Genomic DNA, 19198 nt, shown 5'->3' on the forward strand with positions numbered 1-19198 from the left:
ATCCCCTGACTAAACAAGGGTCCCATTTCAAATGGGGGGGAAGAACAGCAAGGAGCCTTCGACCAGATTAAGAAGGCCCTACTGATGTCCCCTGCCTTGGGTCTCCCTGATGTGACTAAACCCTTTGAGCTTTACTTTGATGAGTGCCAAGGAATAGTGAAGGGGGTCCTAACCAAAAGGATAGGGCCCTGAAAGAGGCCAGTAGCATATCTCTCAAAGAAACTGGACAATGTTGCAGCTGGCTGACCCGCCTTGACTCCGAATGGTGGGGACAATAGCAGTTTTAATAAAAGACTTTAACAAACTGACTCTGGGCCAGCCTTTGACAGTGATTACCCCACATGCGGAGAGCATCAGCTCTCCAATGCTCAGATGACTCTATCAGTCCATGATCCTGGCACCCAAAAAAGTGCTATTTGGGCCACAGTTTCCCTCAACCCAGCCTCACTCCTCCCGGACCCAGAGCCAGACTCAGAGGAGAGCATACCTCATGACTGCCAGCAGAGGTGCATGGGATCCGCAAGGACCTATCCGACCAACCCCTGCCAGACACAGACATCACCTGGTTCACCGATGGGAGCTACTTTCTCCTGAACGGTGAGCAGAAGGCAGGGGTGGTGGTAGTGGACAGGACAACCATCATTTGGGCCAGTGACAACCATCATTTGGGCCAGTGCCTTACCTCCGGAACATCTACTCAGAGAGCTGAGCTTATCACCTTCACCCAGGCATTGAAGACGGCGGCAGGTAAGAAAGCCAACATTTACACCAATAGCCGCTACACTTTCACTACAGCTCATTCATGTGCACTGAGAGATATATCATAGAATAGGATTACTAACGTCTGGGGTAAAGGAGATTAAAAACAAGGCAGAGATCCTGGCTTTACTGCAAGCCTTGTTCCTGCCAAAGAAACTAAGTATAATGCACTGCCCAGGCCACCAGAAAGGTGAGGGGCCCATTGCTAGAGGAAACCGCCTGGCTGACGAAACAGCCCGAGAAGCGGCCCTGGGACCCCATATATTGCCACTGCAGGCCGAAGCTGATAGCCCTGAGCCTGAGTCTCCCCAGCTTAATTATTCTGATCTGGATTTGAACATTGTTCAACAACTGGGGGCCACTTAATGACTCTGAGACAGGAGGATGGAGGTATCAAGGCAAATTGATTCTTCCCCAAAGGGATGCCAAAGACCTACTAACCTCCCTCCACAAGCTGACACATTTGGGAAAGAAAAAGATGACCACCTTGCTGTAGTGAGAAAAACTCTTCTTCTATATACCTAATATTGGTTCCATGATAAAGAAAATTGTTGATTACTACGTCTCCTATGCCAAGGTCAATGCTGGTAGACTCAAGCTGCCCAAAGGCATCAGGGAAAGGGGACATCAACCAGGCATTTACTGGGAGATAGACTTCACAGAGATCAAACCCGGCATGTACGGTAACAAGTATCTTTTAGTGTTCATAGATACCTTTTCAGGATGTGTTGAAGCCTTTCCAACCAAAAAGGAGACTGCCCAGATGGTGGTCAAGAAGATACTGGAGGAAATGTTTCCCCAGTTAAGACTGCCTAAGGTAATAGGGCCCGCTTTTGTCTCCCAGGAAAGTCAGCTGGTGGCCAGGCTACTGGGGATTGATTAGAAATTACATTGTACATATAGACCCCAGAGTTCAGGACAGGTAAAACCATTAAAAAAAAAAAATAGCAATGGAGACTGGCACTAAAGACTGGGTTCAAGTCCCACCTATGGCCCTCTCCCAGGCAAGGAATACTCCTGCACGACATGGCCTCACCCCCTTTAAGATCCTCTACGGAGGGCCTCCCCCTGCTGCCTCATTCTTTGACTCTGATATCTCTGCTTATGCTAACACCCCAACCCTACAGGCCCACTTGCAAGCCCTTCAGGCCATCCAGGAGCAGATCTGGAAGCCCCTGGCCACAGCCTATTTTGAAAAGGGACCTTCAACTTGCCCACACCCCTTCAAAATCAGGGATTCTATCTACGTTAGAAGACACCAATCTAAGACTTTGGAGCCTCGCTGGAAAGGACCTTACACCGTGCTCCTGACTACCTCCATGGCACTCAAAGTGGACGGCATCACAGCCTGGATTCACGCTTCACACATCAAGCGGGGACCACCAGAGAGCAGTGACATCCCAGAAGTACCAGCCACATGGAAACTCCAACGCATTCAAAATCCACTCAAGATAAGACTTTCAAAAGTTGCCTAATACTATGTTTCCTTTTAGGTCTCATAGTCCCATTCATGAGCAGCCCCCATGCCCCGTGACAATTTACCTGGCAGGTTTCCTCTCAGACAGGAGAGGTTGTCTGGTCAACCACAGGCTCATACCCCCCAGGTACTTGGTGGCCTACACTTACCCCTGGCTTCTGCCAATTGGCAGCTGGGTCTGATTATTGGGACATCCCTGATTATGAACCTGCAGCTATCCCCTTAGCTAGCACACCACCCTTCTCAGCGGTGGCTAGGGGCTGCAGTATGCCCCATGTTAGAAGCCTACTGGGAGGTTGGGATCTGTATGTATGCCCCCGGGATGGTAGGAGCAAAGCAGAGAGCCACAGATGCAGAGACATGGACAGTTATTACTGTGCCACTTGAGGCTGTGAAACCATGGGAGACACATATTGGAGACCCTCCTCCTCCTGGGATTGGATCACCGTTCGTAAAAACTTTTCAACTGACTATTCGATAAGGCTAAAAACCTGTCAAGCTAATGCTACCTGTCTACCCCTTAATATAACCTTCAATGACCCTGAAAGAACAAATTGGACCAAATGGATCATGGGACCTTAGATGGTACCTATCCCGGTCAAACCCAGGTCTCATGTTCTGGATAAAGCTTCAGGTGAGGGGCATTCAACCCATGCCCATAGGACCCAATATGGTTCTCACAGAACAGGGTCCTCCTCTGCCACAGCACCCCCCCCAGCCAGAAGGTACCCCCTTCCCCTGGAGTCTGGACCCCCAACTGGCACCCCCACCCCACTGCCCAAGCCCTCCCCAATGGGGCAGTGCTTGTTCAACCTGGTGCAGGGAGCTTTCTCAGTCCTTAACCGCACCCAGCCCAGTCTCACTAATCCCTGCTGGTTATGCCTGGCCTCGGCACCTCCCTATTGTGAGGGGATCACCACTATCGGGGCTATAACAACACCGCCACAACCAGCAGATATGATTGGGACTCCTCACACCAGCTAACCCTCACCCATGTTTCAGGGCTGGGAACCTGCCTGGGAGACCCGCCTTCCTCCCACCAACACCTATGTAACCATATCATACCCCACTCTGGACAAGCCTCCTACCTAGTCCCTGAGCCTGGCCTCTGGTGGGAATGTCGCACCGGGTTGACTCCCTGTGTTTACACCCAGACTCTCAACCTTACTCAGGACTTTTGTGTACTAATCCACCTGCTGCCCCGAGTCTTCTACCACCCTGCTAATTATCCGAAGCAGGTCTACGAGGGACATCCCAGCCGGTTCCATAGAGAGCCACTATCACTCACCCTAGCCATTCTGGTGGGAATGGGGGTGGCGGCAGGGGTGGGCACAGGGACAGTGGCCCTCATACAAGGCCCTCAACAGTACAGTGAGTTAAAATCATCTATGACAGAAGACTTAAAGGCCACAGAAGGGTCTATCACTAGGCTTGAACACTCCCTAGCCTCTCTAGCTGAAGTAGCCCTGTAGCCCTTCAGAATCGTAGGGGCTTGACCTCCTCTTCCTAAAGGAAGGAGGACTATGTGCAGCCCTAAAAGAAGAATGTTGTTTCTATGTCAATCATTCCAGGGTCATCAGGGACGCCATAGCCAAGCTTAGAGAGAGGCTCAGCCAGCCGCAGACAGAGAGAGAAAGAGGCCCAACAGGGTTGGTTCGAAGGATGGTTTAACAAGTCCCCCTGGATGATGACCCTACATCAGGACCCCTGATTATTCTCCTACTTGTGCTCACCTTTGGACTTTGCATTCTCAACCGCTTGCTCCAGTTTATTAAGGATCGCTTATCCATCACCCAAGCCCTGATCCTCACCCAGCAATATCAAGCCCTCAAATAGCAGGAGGGATCTTAAGTTTTAAGATTAAAACTAGAACAAAAAGAAATGGGGGAATGAAAGACCTTAGATAAATAACCCCCAGATGGACCAACTCCTGTCCAAGAACATTTTGTGGTTTTTCTTGGAACATCACCAACCCTTACCCCAGTTTGACCTTATGTTAATGAAAGAATGTCAATATAGCCAATCATGTTATGCCTAATGTATGTTGGGCGGGCAGCCTTCCCTGCCTGATTGTGCATTCGCTCAATAAAAGCCTCTTGCTGACTGTGTCTCCTGGACTGGTCATTGAGTCGAAGGGCTAGCCCACCTGCCTCTTTAGACCCCGAACTTTGGGTCTAACAGCATCACTTACACACAGGGATACAGTCTGAGTGACGTATCCTTAGGCCATTATCACAGAGCATACTTACATGAATCAGGATGACAGCACACTGCACACTGAGGCTGTGTGATGTGCAAGCACACTATGTATCTGGTCACTATGGGATGTGCAAGCACACTGTTTAACTGCATCTCCCTCATCAATTATAAGCTTCTCCAGAAAGGCAGCAAGGATTCCTTAGAAATATAAGGCGTACTTAACATACTGGAGCCCCCTAGGACTACAATTAAGACTCCAATGGGGCATGGTGGCACCTTTAAATCCCAGAAATTTGGAGGCAGAGGCAGATGGATCTCTGAATTCAAAGGCAGCCTGTTCTACAAAGTGAGTTCCAACCCAGTCACAGCTATTTAACGAGACCATCCTTTTTTTAAAAAAAAAAAAGATTGATTTATTCAGCATGAACACAACATTCTGTCTCTATGCATGCATGCATGCCAGAAGAGGGAATCAGATCCCATTATACATGGTTGTGAGCCCCCAAGTGGTTGCTGGGAATTAAACTCAAGATGGCTGGAAGAATAGCTCTTAACCTCTGAGCCATCTCTTCAGCCCTAGAGGAACCATCTTTAAAACAAACAAAAATTCGCTGAACTGGTATCTCCTGGATTTTGTAACAGCGAAAAAGAATATATTTTAAAAGGTGAACCATGGAATCTGTTGTTGTGGGAGAGAGACAGAGGATTCCTGAACTGAGGCTCCCTCTCGAATGCTATGAGATGTCTAAGATGTCCAAGTGGCTCTAATTACCTACACAAGGATTCCAGCACAAACTCTAGGCCCATCATGGAGTGCAACTAAATTAGACTGAAGCAATGTGATGAAATCAACTGTCCCACACCAGCCTCAGAAGCCAGATGAAACTCAAGAAACAACAGGTATTTGAATTCTTGAGAAGAACCTTGCTGTGTGCATCTCTGTCCCTGGCAGAAACATTATTCAGCATTTGTGTTCTAACTGAACAGAGTACCTATGATTCCCTCATAGCCCAAGGGTGGCAAAAAAGGCTAATGGCAGCCTGGCATTTGTTCCAGTTGAGTATATGGGGAAACACGTTCAGGCCATCTGTTACTATTACTGAGTACAGAGGCTTAGATGAAATCAAGTTGGAAAAACACACTGATCAACTTCATCTCCACCAGAGAAGCACAGTCTGCCAAGGAGGAGATAGAAAGTCTGCCAATCATCCTTGCAAACTGTCTCATGATGTTAGGAAAGCAGACTCTTAAGAGCCAGAGACTTTCTTAAGTCAGGATCTCAAGTAGCCCAGTACTTACGAGGCTTGCTTTGAATTCCTGATCCTCCTGCCTCATACACTCTAGTGCTGGGGTAGCAGGTATGTACAAACATGACCACTCAAAAAGGATTTTAAATGACCATTAATTCAAGCTGGGTGGTGGTGATGCATGCCTTTAGTCCCAGCACTCAGGAGGCAGAGGCAGGTAAGTCTCTGAGTTCAAGGCCAGCCTGGTCCACATCGTAAATTCCAGGACAGCCAGGGCTACACAGAGAAATGCAGCCTCAGAATTAATTAATTAGTAACCATTAATTCAAAATGTTTAATTTGCAAATAAAAACACAAGGGTCAAAAATGAGAAAGGGTTCCCCAAGAGTCATAGTTAGCTGGTGGTTAAACCTGGGGCTAAGCACCCACCATTCACTCCACACACTCCACTACCCTGCCCCAGGAACCTTCAGACAGCACAACTTACAACAGTCCCTCCCTCTGCTCCAGATCCACAAATGTAATCTGCAATTTCATAAAAATATAACAAGACCCAGCTCAGAAATCCAAAACCAACAGGACTAGAGAGATGGCTCGGAGGTTAAGAGCTCTGCTCCTCTTCCGGGGGAGCTTGGTTCAATCACCCACGTGGCAGCTCATATAATGCCAGTTCCAGGAGATATGATAACTCTTTTCCCTCCTTCAGCACTGCATGGACAGGATACACACACACACACACACACACAAAAAAAAAAAAAAAAAAAAAAAACAAAAAAAACAAAAAAAACCCAAATACTGAAAACTGTTTTCTAATTTAATTCCATTATGGTCAGGGAACCTACTAAGTTTTTGATATCTTGAATTGTTTTAATTTTACTATTTTTATGTGTATGGATATTTTAGTTGCAAGCATGTATGTGCACCACATATATGTACCCACAGAGGCCAAAAAAGGGCATCAGATCCCCTGGAACTGAAGTTACAGATAGTTGTGAGCAGCCATGTGGGTGCTGGAAACCAAACCCTGTTCCTCCAGAAGAGCAGCCAACAACATTGGGGGTGATTTGCCATAGGTGTGGTTTTCTGAGTACGTGACTTGGTGAACTGGAGAAGACTACCTGGGCTACCTAGGGAGCCACTGTCTTGAACAAAAAACAAACTACTGATCCTCACTGCACTTATCTTCTCTCCCACTTGCCTGACCACTCCTCAGACTCTAGTTTGGTGTTCTTTTATTTTTACGGCAGTTACTTTGTGACTGCATGTGTATACAGTGTGTGGTATACAAGAGAGCGCGAATGCGAAAGGAAAAAAAACAACCTGTAGGTGTTCTCTCCTTCCACAAAACCCAGGTCCTCAAGCTTGCCAGCAAGGACCTTTACCTACCTCCTAAGCCATCCCATTGGCCTTACACTCTAGTGAAGGAGTTGAAGACAGATAGTTACGGTTATAGTTTTCCTTAGTTATGATTAAAGATAAGTTACATATAGGACTTTAGACTCACAAAGATCGAATAGATGGAATATTTTCTTAAATCTTGCTAAATGTTAATGGACTAAATATTGTTAACTGTGATTCTTACTTGATAACTGGTGTGTGATATATTTTGCTATGTTAAAGTTAAAACCCTTCTTTTTATTTAGACAGGAAAGAGATGATGGGAGATGCCATTATGTATATATGCTTCTCATATATATGGTTAATGAATAAAGCACTGTTGGCCAATAGGAAAGGAAGATAGGAGGGACTAGGAGACAAGGAAGAAAGATAAGTAGTAAGGAGGGTCCAACATGGAGAGTCTGGAGAGATCAGTACGCTGCAGCCGGCTCCCGGTAAGAAGACCACATGGAAATACATAGATTAACACAAATGGCTTAATACTTAAGACAGAGCTAGCCAATAAGAAAGTAGTAACTGGCCAACAGCATAATATCAAATACAGAGTCTCTGTGTATTATTTGGGGCTGGTGCGGCGACAGGACAAGACTGGCGGCAGGAGGAAAAACCCTACTCCTTATACTCTAGTTTCTTCAAAACTATGAAAACACAGCCTCTTCTGCTGTGCAGGCCACTTTCTAGCTAACAGAAAGAACTGGATTGTGATTAAAACCACACTCACTGATTATTGTTTAACCGGGTTCTATACAGTGAGGTAACTAAATGGCCTCTAATGCTTAAGTAAATTCTCTAAGGAATTAATCTAGTGTTCACCATTTTGGCCGCTTCACCTTGTGGTGGCCTGAATGAAAATGGTCCCTATAGGCTCATATGTTTGAATGTGTAGTCCCCAGTTAATGTTCTAAGTTACTGCTCCAGCATCATGCCTGTCTACTTCCCCCAAAGATCATGCACTAACCCTTTGAAACTGTAAGCAACCCCTTGATGAAATGTTTTCTTCACAGCAATAGGACAGTAACTAAGACACACACACTGACACCAAGGTCCCAGTCTCCCTGTGTCATGCACCATGGCATGAGAGGATACTTCCTTTCCCTCTTTAAGCCCAATGAGAAAGCATCTATCCAGACTGCTGGATAGATGTAGTAAATGTCTGGAAATGTAACATTAGAGGCTAGGGAAACTGCCCAGTGGTTAAAGTTCCTACCACACAAAACCAATATAAATGCCACACAGAGTGACAGCCTGTCTGTAATTCAGTCTTGGAAGGTATAAACAATGGAACTTAAGAGCCAGCTAGCCACTGAAGTTAGTCATACCGAGTTTTGGCTTTGTCTAAGATAGTCTGCCTCAATGATTGTTTGGAGAACAATGTGGGAAGATCCCCAATATCAAGATTGAGCCTCCACATACATACACATAATAAGAAAATTGAAAAAAAATGTGATTAAGGCAGGAGAAATGACTCAGCAGGTAAAATACTTGCTATACAAAGCTGATGACCCAAGTTTGGTACCCAGAATCCACAAAGAAAAATGACTCTACAAATGTGTTCTATGATCTCACACATGCTGGCACACATACCCTCTACAATAAATATATTAGTTTTATTTTATTTATTTCTTTATTTTTGCCTTTTCAAGACAGGGCTCCTCTGTGTAGTCCCAGTTTTCTTTTTGTTTGTTTGTTTGTTTTTTTTGTTTTGTTTTTTGTTTCCTATGGGTTTTGAGACAAGGATCAGACTATAACCCTGCCTGGCCTTGAACTTGCCAGCAGCCCTTCTGCTTCAGCCTAACTAGTTGGGAGCTGCCACATCCACCTTCTCAAAATAAAATCTTCCAGAGTGGCTGCAATGAGAAGAATGGAAAATGCCAAGTGTTCAAGGACCTAGAACCAAAGTTCCCACACACTTTGGTAGCAGACATACTAACTAGCATGTCATGTAGGAATATATTCATGAAAGCCCACACACATTCTACAACCCTAAATCTCAAGCCCTGATCTTAAAGAGACTCCCAACAGGTATACATACATTATCACTAAAAAGACATGTAGTAGAACCTTCATAGTTTCACAATATCATTCATAATGGCTCTAACTGAGAAAATACATAGTATTTACCATCTGCAAGTATAAAGACATTGAATTATATTTCCATAAAAAAATAGCATACAATAACGGAGTCTACAACCTGATGTAAGCCATGATCATGCACTACAACAGCCAGACAAGGACTAGCGAGCTGACTCAGCTAGTAAAATGCTTGCTGTGCCAGCATGAGGACCTGAGTTCAGGCCTCGACACACACATAAAGTCAGCAGTGGTGATGTGTTTCCAATCCCAGCTCTAGGGAGGCGAGACAGGAGAATCCCTGGAGTTTGCTGGCCAGCTGGCCTTCCCTTAATCAATGAGTTTCAGGTCCCAGTGAGGTTAACTATAGACTGCTACTAAGAAATGACATATAAATACATGAACACATACATACGTAAGACACAACAAATGTTTAAGCCTAACCACATATAGTAGTGTAAACCTGTAACACTTGTTCACACAATAAAAAAGATGCATAAAATATGTATATGAATCAATAACCACAATGGGCTGGGGACACAGCTCAGCTGGTAGTGTTTACTGTCTGTTCATGAGGTACTGGGTTCAATCTCTAGGACCACGGGATAGGAGAGGGAGAGCCACAAGTGGTTGTGCACACCTGTAATCCTGGTACTTGAGAGGCTGCCTCAAAAATGAACACTTTGGATGCTAGGGATACAGCTCATTGGCAGAGCACTTGTCTCAAGCACACAAAGCCTTGAGCCAGTACAAACCAAAACAAAATATGAATCTATTTTTTTGTTTGTTTGTTCTTTACTGAAATAGGGTTTCTCTGTGTAGCCCTGGCTGTCCTGGAAAACTGCCTCACTTGAAACCACTTTGAAACAAACTTGTGGGGTATTTTGTTGTTTTTTGGTTTCTCTGCATAATAGCCCTGGCTGTCCTGAAACTCGATCTGTAGACCAGGCTGGCCTTGAACTCACTGAGATCCTCCTGCCTCTGCCTCCCAAGTGCTGGGATTAAAGGTGAGCCACCACCACCCAGTTGAATCTAAAGTCCCCTGATTGACTTCACAGTCTATCATATACCTTCTTACTTTGTACAATCCAAGGTCATTAGTTAAGGTAACCTAAAGCAAGAAGAAACGCCAGACACAGTGGCATCATATCAATAATGCCAATACTCCTAAGGCTGAAATAGCCAGGCAGGCATCTCAAGAAGAGGGGGAGAGAAACCAACCAACAAACAAAAACACTGATAACCTAACTTAGTGAACCTTCCTGCCTCAATTTCCCAAATGCTGGGATTACAAGCCTTTAGTACCACACCCGGCTAATTCTTTTAAATAAATTAATTAAAAATAAAGCTATAAATTTAAAACAATTTTAAATATAATTACTTCCTGTTACTAAGTAAAGCTCTTTACATAGATTCATTTCAATGAACATTTAATGGTGTATTAAATTTCTGCATATTGGACAATGATCACCCAAACCATGGGTGAAATTCCTAAGAGACATTTAATCCCTGCTGCCTTCCCAGTGCCCTGATCAATACCCAGCATAGAGAAGGCATTTAAAATAAATATCATAAGGCAGGCCTTGGTGGTACATGCCTTTAATCCCAGAACTCATAAGACAGAAGCAGACAGGTATCTGTGAGTTCGAGACCAGCCTGGTCTACAGAGCAAGTTCCGGATAGCCTCTAAAGCCACAGAGAAACCCTGTCTTGAAAAACCAAAATAAGCAAAATCTTAAATTAATAAAATTACCAGAACGCACTTTATCATCAATGGTCTGTGCCCTTTGCTCTAGGACCCTATCCCTATTCAAATGGCACTGCCACACACCTGCCAAAAATAGCACAGGGACTCTGCAAACCTTCCCAGCTTTCTCTCCTTGTCAGGTCCCACAAAACCACAGAACCACAGCTCCTCCCTGGCCTGTGGGGGTGAGCACAACACACATCAGTATCACCCAAGATTAAATAGTGAGTCCAAAATAAACAAAAGCCCTGGGAAGCTGGCCTTTCCAACCAGACCTATAGCCTACTCCTCTGCAAGGGGCACAGCTTTAAGTGACCTCTTCCTCCTCCCAGCCCCACATCCAGGAAATCTGAAATGACCCTCCTTGTCAGGCATGCTACTCCTACTTTATTTAAAGCAAAAACAACAACGAAAACAAAACAAAAAGCTTTCTTCTCCCAGAACTCAACAAATGTGTCAGGGAATACAGAACTAGTTGCCAGCTTGAGTTACATGACACCATGCCTCAGGGGAAAAGAAAATCTCAAAGACTTCAGCCTGTATCATTAAAATTTTATGTTCACAGAAGGTGCACAGAACATGTGTGCACTACAAGGAAACTGCCCCAGAGTTAGGAAGCTGGTTCTACCACACTCTGGATAAGTCACTTATCCTTGCTGGGCTTCTTGCTTCCTCAGGCAAAAGTGAGAGGCTGAAGCCAGGCTTGGTGACATATGCTTTTAATCCCAGTACTTGGAAAGCAGAGGCCAGCCTCTTAAGTTTGAGGCCAGCCTGGGACTGGACTACATCAAGAATTTTTCTTTTATTCCAGGATGCTTTTCAAGATTCAGGTAAGTGCATTAGGCATTCACAACTCCCACAAAAAAATTACCTGAAGTCAGGAGTGATGGAAAATGTCAATTATTCCAGCACTTTTGAGGCTAAGGCAGGAAACCCACACCAGTTACCTTGGGCTACAAAGTGAGGCACTGTCTCAAGACAGGGACAGAGACAGCAAGAGGTCAGCAGATTAGATCAGCAGTTAAAAGCATTTGCCATACAAGCCTGATGACCTGTGTTTGATTCCCAGAAAAGTGGAATGAAATTAGCAGCTCCCCAAAGTGGTCCTACAACTTCCACATGCACACCGTGGGTCTCCTGCACCTCCCCAAACATCCACAACACACACATCCCTGATAATAATAAATCATCTTTTGTTGTTGCTGTTGGTTTTTCCAGACAGGGTTTCTCTGTAGCTTTAGAGGAAATAATAATCATTTTCTAAACTGTCAGTATGTATGACTTTTTTTCTAGACAGGTCTATGAATAGTACTAAATTGTCCACCCAAGTTATGACACCCAAAATAAAAGTATCCTGTGTCCTACACATGACGTGTGAGGCTCTGTTATAAGTCTGCACATATGATAACTTAAGTAGTCACCTCACTAACTTCTTCAGATTGTCTCAACAAGTAGTCCAAGTCGACTTGGGACTCTATGTTCTCAGGGCTGGCTTCAAAATCCCACTCCCGCCTCAGCCTCCAAATGCTCACATTGCAAGCATGTGCCATCACAGCAGCCTGCAATAATCTATGCAGTATATACGAAATTATGAAAGTAAATGAGGAAGTACCCAGGCTCTAGAGGAGCCCTTGAGCCCAGGTGTGTGTACCATGACTAACCAAAGAATGGATCTGAATATAGCTGATAAAGTCTCAAATATGCCATGTCAAGAACAGTCTCACACATCATTTACCAAATACAATGAAAAGGCTTGAAAGGAAACATCAGCACAAGCCCTGGTGTTCCATGTTAACTGGGAACACACAAACACTCACACACACCCCTCTCTTTAAAACCACTAACTACTGTTCAGACAAACTAGATCACTAGAGGAACTGAGACCACCTAAACTAACAGCTGTCAGCAACCCCAGGCTAGAAAAAGAAAACTAATTGCAACACTAGCTCCTGATTTTTCGCAGCCACCAGTTCTAACAAGTAGCATCATCTCCTACAGACCAGGAATCCTTCAGGTATAACTAAAAGTTGTCTTAACAGCCAGTCAATCCATCACACCCCAAATACCGAGCCTCAGAATGGCCTAACACGACGCACAAGTGGACACTGGCTGTCAGGAAACTTCCACTGCATCTTAAAGGGAAGGTTGCTGAAACTTTATGCCCAACTCCGCTGACCTTTCTCCAATTAGTCTGTGAAAGAAAGCGGAAAGAGAAAGGAGGGAGGTCCGAAAGGAGGACGAGTCTCCGGCGAAGGGCTTACATCTTTTCAACGATGATGCAACAGGGTCAGACATAGGAGGAGCTCGCTTCACAGAAGCCAGCGTCGGTGCTGCAAATCTAAGGGGTCGTGGGTTATGCAGCACCCAGGAGCAAAGCGAGCAATGAAGCGGCGGCTGGGCGGCTCTGGAGGCGGGAAGAGGCCTGGTGCTGAGCAGCGGTGCTCAGAGGAACCGGCTGGCCTGTCTGTGCTCCGTGCGGGTCCGGACCAGGAAAGAGCCGGGTGACCCGCGCAGAGGGAGGAGGTGGCGGCGCGGGGGAGGGGACCGAGCTGGGGCGAGGTAGGAACGCAGCTCTGACAACGGCCGGCGAGAGTTGAACCGGGACGCCCGGCCAGCCAAGCACGGCCTGAGATGGGGGGGGGTTCGGGAAGGGCCCGGACACTCAGGGTGGCGCTCTCACCGGGACAGGTGCTTCAAGATCTGCTTCTTGATGATCCCGGCCATGCCGGAGCCGTGGCCCGCGCGGAAGGCAGGCAGACAGCCGTGGCCTCCTCGGCTGTGGAGAAGAGGCGGCCCCTCACCTCGCTGCGGCGCGGGTACCAGCTGCCGTAGCCACGGCTGCCGCCATGGCACTCTGTCGCCCCAGCCGCGGCGCCCGGAGTTCCGCCACGTTCCCACCCACCCGCGCGGCACCGCAGCCTCTCGCGGAGAAGAGCCGCGACCGCACACCGCTCTCCCGGCTCCCCGTGGCGAAAGCGCGCGGCGAGGGACGGGAACGCGCGCGGCGGCACAGGCGCACCACATGAGGGGCGGGGCAACCGAGGCTCACCAGGCAAAAGGCGAGGCCGCAGGGGCGGGGCCTACGGAGAAGGGCATGGCTTAACGCTGAGGGGCGGGTTTACTCTGTAAGGAGCAGGCTAGTGGCACTGGGCTCTTGACTCCAGAGGCAGAGGCAGGCAGATCTGTGAGTTCGAGGCCAGCCTGGTCTGCATCGGGAGGTCCAGGACAACCAGTGTCACAATGATAGACCTAAATCCAAAAAAGTAAAAATATACAAGTGTCCTCTGGATGGTTCTTGCAACTTCTAAGTCTGAAATCTCACAATGATGACACAGCTCACTTGCCACCACATCTACCAAAGGAAAGCGCCTCAAGGCCTAAAGAGCAAGGACAGTAAGACATGTTTCCAGTGACCTGACTGATAAAATGTCCTAGTGATTTTGAGCCAAGAAATCTGACCTTTAATGCTTCCAGTTTCAAGGGAAAGAAATATCTGCAGTTATGAAGCTTCTATTAAATACATAAGGTCTTCATAGTTAAACAGTGTCACAAGCCTTCAGGACAGGTGGAGCAGGCTTGCTCATGCTTCACCACTGTATCTAGGAGTCTAAGATACCATCTGGCCGGAGCGATGCAACGGGGACAAGGGCTGAATCCTGTTTCCACACAGCACAATGGCTCAGTGCAAGGATCTCATTTCAAAATGCAGCATTCAGACAAACTGCTGAGAAGTCAGGACTCCAACCAACCAAACCCAAGGTAAACAGCATACTTTGCATTAAAGCCTCCTTTTAGAAAGTTAAAAATAAAATAATAAAAAATAAACCAATCTCCCAAATGGCCAGTACTATACATAATTCAAATGAAGGGAAAAAAAAAAAAAAAAAAAAAAACATACTCAGCAATGGCTTCCAAATGCCCTTGGAAAAAGAAGCAACCATGCAGATGAATACTGATGTCTTCAATTCTTCCTATGTAGTGTGGTTTTGCTTTGTTGGTTGATTGAGGGTTTTTTTTGTTTTGTTTTGTTTTGTTTTTGGCAGTAGTAGGTATTAAGCTGAGTGCCTTGTGCAACTGAGGTAGGCAGGCACTCCACCACTGAGCTACAATCCCAGACACCCCCTTTTTAAAGATGTATTGTTTTTATTATCTGTGTGTGTTCCTATGTGGATTTATGTACACCATGCATGTGCAGGTACTTGCAGAGGCCAGAAACTGTCAGATCCTTTGGAATTGGACTTAAAAGCAGTACAGAGCTGCATGGTGTGGGTGTTGAGACCTGAACCTGGGTTCTCTAAAGCAGTAAGCATTTAACCACTGAGCCATCTCACTAGCCCACAGCCCTTCTAGTTTACTCTTGAGTTGTTGTTTTGAGACAAGGTATCCTAGATGGCCCAGAATTTGCTATGTAGATAGACCAGGATAGCATCAAAATTGTAGCAGTGTTCCTGCCTCTGCCTCCTGATGCCAAGATTCCGGCTGTGTACACCACACCTGGCTATACTCCTGTTTATTTACTTCAGCTAAAATTCCTTAAACTTTCACCAGGCAGTGGTGGCACATGCCTTTAATCCCAGCACTCAAGTAGGCAGAAGTCTGTGAGTTCAAGGCCAGGCTGGTCTAACCCTAACCCTGAACTACAGTCAAAAATTTTCTGCCACACAGTGACTAGCTACATATGTCACAGCCAGTTCTGTTGAGAAATTTGGTTGCTAAAAATTTTCTTCCATTGGAGCAATCATCGTCCCATTTCAGCAGGAAGTAACCTTAAGATAATGACGCCCCCTTTCCCTACCCTTGGAATTTTGGGATAATAGTCATAGTCTTTGGGTTGGTTTTAGTTATTTAGGATTGGGTGATGCTTACACTCAGGTTTATCTTTTAGACAGGAATAGGGAATGGTTGGGAAAGGTATGGTTTAGATGGGATATAGGTAGATTAGCCTATTTTCTTGAGAATTTGAGTAAGAATGAGATAGTATTTTACAGCTTACATTGTTATGTATTCTTATGTGGTAAGCTATGTAAAATTAAGTTTATATTTTGTTATATTGTGTTAAATCTTTCCACTTACAATGTTTTATGCACATTATTTTTTACCATATTCTATGTATGTATACTTTTCTTGTATTCAAGACATTTGTATATTGATACAATTTGGGATATTTATCATACTGCCCTTTATAGTTCTACCTCTTGTCTTGACATTTCTACTCTACCTCTATTTTAGGGATTTATATGTATGTATATGTATATAGTTATATCGTTTAAGTATTTGTTCCTGCTTTACTCAGGGAAGTTTTAATCAGTTTTTTAGCTAAGTTCCTGAGTATTACAGATTATCTTCACTCATATTTCCTGTACCTATGAGATTAGTCAGATATAGATGCTTAATCTTCAATCACTTCATAGACATGCAGAACATGGCATTTAAATGTTTTAATATTAGTACTCCATTGACATGAGACACTGTTGCTCCTGACAGCACCGTGCACTTTCCCGAAAATATGTTGGACACTGTTGTTGCTCCTGCTGGAGTTCATTCTCGACTCAGCTAATGGCCTGTTGGGCAAAGAATTGCCCCCACCTTGACCATGCACATGCAGTCCTATGTGCTTGCAGGAGACAAATATAGAAGACTGCTTAACCTTGCCAAGTCAGGGTAAGACAGCCATTCTACTTCCCTGCTGTTGTTGTGGTCTGTCAAGTTCTCTTGGCCTTAGCCAAAACTGGGTGTACCAACGTTGCTGTGAGACCTTAGGTGACTGTCCAGGTGGCTTGCTGTTTCTGTCCTTGCTGCACCTTTTGGAAGTTGTCTATCCGTACTTCCTGTCTACTCTAGTATTGTTATTTTCCTTCTCAGGTCTTGATGAGGTTGAAGATTAAACTATCACAACTATTATTCTCTCTTCCTAATTAGATATATTAGGTACTAGACTTAAGTTTTCCAGCTTAGGACAACTCTATTGTAAACTCCATTATGCCTTCACCCTAGGACTAGATATGTAGGTTATTTTGTTCTCGATTTTCCTTTTCTTAGAGCACACTTGTTATTCACTGTTTTGTATTAAGCCTAAATCTTTTCTTTAGACTAAAAGGGGAATTGTAGTGAGATAGTCCTTCTGTGGCACTGACCATGCCCATTGGGGGTGGAGCCATGGGCAGAAGTGACCTGTGGAAGGAGTCGGAGGGAGAGCTCTTGCTGGCGTGACTCGGACAGGAGAGTATCGGGTTGAATTTCCTGGTGTTCATCTGTCTAGGTTGTGATGGGAGAGGTCATTCTGTATGTTTCTCATACTGGTTAATAATAAAGCACTGTTGGCCAATAGAAAGGAAGATAGGAGGGACTAGGAGACAAGGAGGAAATAGGAAGTAGTAAGGAGGAGTCAAGATGGAGAGTCTGGAGAAAGCAATATGCCGCCGGCTCCCCGGTAAGAGAAATACATAGATCAGCAGAAATGGGTTAATAATTAAAGGCAGAGCTAGCCGATAAGAAACAAGTAACTGGGCCAACAGCATTGTATCAAATACAGAGTCTCTGTGTGTTATTTGGGGCTGGCGCGACAATAGGACAAGACCAGGTGGCAGGCAGAAAAACCATACTCGTTACAAGGTTGTAAGTTATTTCTCCCTGAATAAACATCTATTCGGCCTATTTGTTTATCCTTATCCTTATTTACCGTGATACTGGTCTACAAAGTGAATTCCAGGATAGCCAGGGTTGTTACACAGAGAAACCATTGAAAGATTTTAGTTTGCAGAGCAAGGATGTAGGAAAGGGGCAGAAGAATAATTTTTGCATGTGGAATACAGAAAATCATAAAGAATGGACGTTGATATGGGAGGAAAAGACAGAAATTATGAGAACAAGAAAGGTTACTGTGGTGATGGGGGTAGTGGTCATGCTAGGCTGATCTTGTTAAATAGGTTAGTTACTGAATCATCAAACCTTTGTGAAGTAACTGAAGGCTCTAAATGTACAGCCAAGAGAAAGCCAGAGTATGAGAAAAGTTTCTCACAGGTCTTGGCCCACAACAAGGACATAGGCCCCCAACCCTGGAACAAATTATTCCAGGCCTTGTTTGGGTCACTCCTGGCCAACGGACAGTCTGGGGACTTTCCAAATCATTCTATGGTTTATCCTTTGAATAAGAACAGGTCATACCTGGTGATCTCTCAAACATGAGATCATACTTTGTAATCAATCACCTTGTGCCTCATGCATGTATGCTGATTTGTGGTCTTCTCTATAAAAAGAGCCTGAACCCTTTGGGGGGTGTGCAGCTTTCCCCGAGATTGCTGTCACTCGAGTGCACTTGTTCAATAAAAACCTCTTGCCTGTTGCATCTCCTGGTTTTGGTGTTTGTGTCGCGGGGCTCTCCCACGGGCCCATCAGGACCCCAGAATTAGGGTCCAACACCATGTCTTAAAAAAACAAAAATAAAATAAAATGTTTAAAAGCTTTTCTAAACTGGAAATTTCCTAGTCCCAGATCTATTAATCCCAAATCTAGAATTTATAGTTAGAAGCTAGGACAGAAAGATCACAAGCCTGAGGGCAACTTGCCTTATTCGCTCTCCATCTCCCACCTCTGCAAAACAAATCTTTATTTTGAGAAAGGACCCCTGTGACTTGATTACGTCAACTAAACTTGTAAACTGCAGGCTTGGGCCACTCTCTGTCCTCACATGGCAATGGCACCATAAGTTTGGCAAGGATATTTTGTTTTTGTGATAATTTTTTAACAATAACTCAAAATACAGGCTACCAGAAAGGGACAAACTTTCCTCCCCTCGTCCCTGTCCCCCAGTTACTATTTGCTCTTCCTGAGCTACCAGTGTAACAGTTGCTTATCTCAAACACAGACAACTAAAAATAATTCCTTAAGGACAGCAATGAATTTAAAGAAATTATCTAGCCAGGCAGTGGTGGTACACGCCTTTAATCCCAACACTCGTAAGGCAGAGACAGGTATGAGTTTGGGACCAGCCTGATCTACAGCCTCCAAAGCGATACAGAGAAATCCTGTCTCAAAATAAAAAAAAACAACAAAAAACAAAACAAAAAATAAATTATCTGTTAATAGTTATGTATCATCTATATGACTTGTTTTTTTATGAACCATCCAAGGCACAGAACCAAGCTTGTCTTGGCTTTTTCTGTCGGTATACACAGCATCTCTTTCTCTTTTAAATCCATTATGTAGCCCAAGTGTGGTGCACACCTTCTATCCCAGCATTCTGGAGGTAGAGGCAGGTGGATCTCTGAGTCTGAGGCCAGCCTGCTCTACAGAATTCCAGAA

General features: G+C 45.0%; 1 protein-coding gene across 1 annotated transcript in view; it reads right to left on the reverse strand.

The window, feature by feature from the left end:
* Positions 1 to 13911, reverse strand: part of Bltp3a (bridge-like lipid transfer protein family member 3A) — a 46190-nt gene extending 32279 nt beyond the window's left edge. The window contains exon 1 of the mRNA XM_051187174.1: positions 13578 to 13911. Within this exon, the coding sequence (XP_051043131.1) occupies positions 13578 to 13621 (44 nt within the window). The 5' untranslated portion in view covers positions 13622 to 13911. The remainder of the gene's footprint in view (positions 1 to 13577) is intronic.
* Between the last annotated feature and the right edge of the window lie 5287 nt (positions 13912 to 19198).

This window comes from Phodopus roborovskii, unplaced genomic scaffold (genome assembly GCF_943737965.1).
Source record: "Phodopus roborovskii unplaced genomic scaffold, PHOROB, whole genome shotgun sequence".
In the NCBI taxonomy this organism is placed as follows: Eukaryota; Metazoa; Chordata; class Mammalia; order Rodentia; family Cricetidae; genus Phodopus; species Phodopus roborovskii.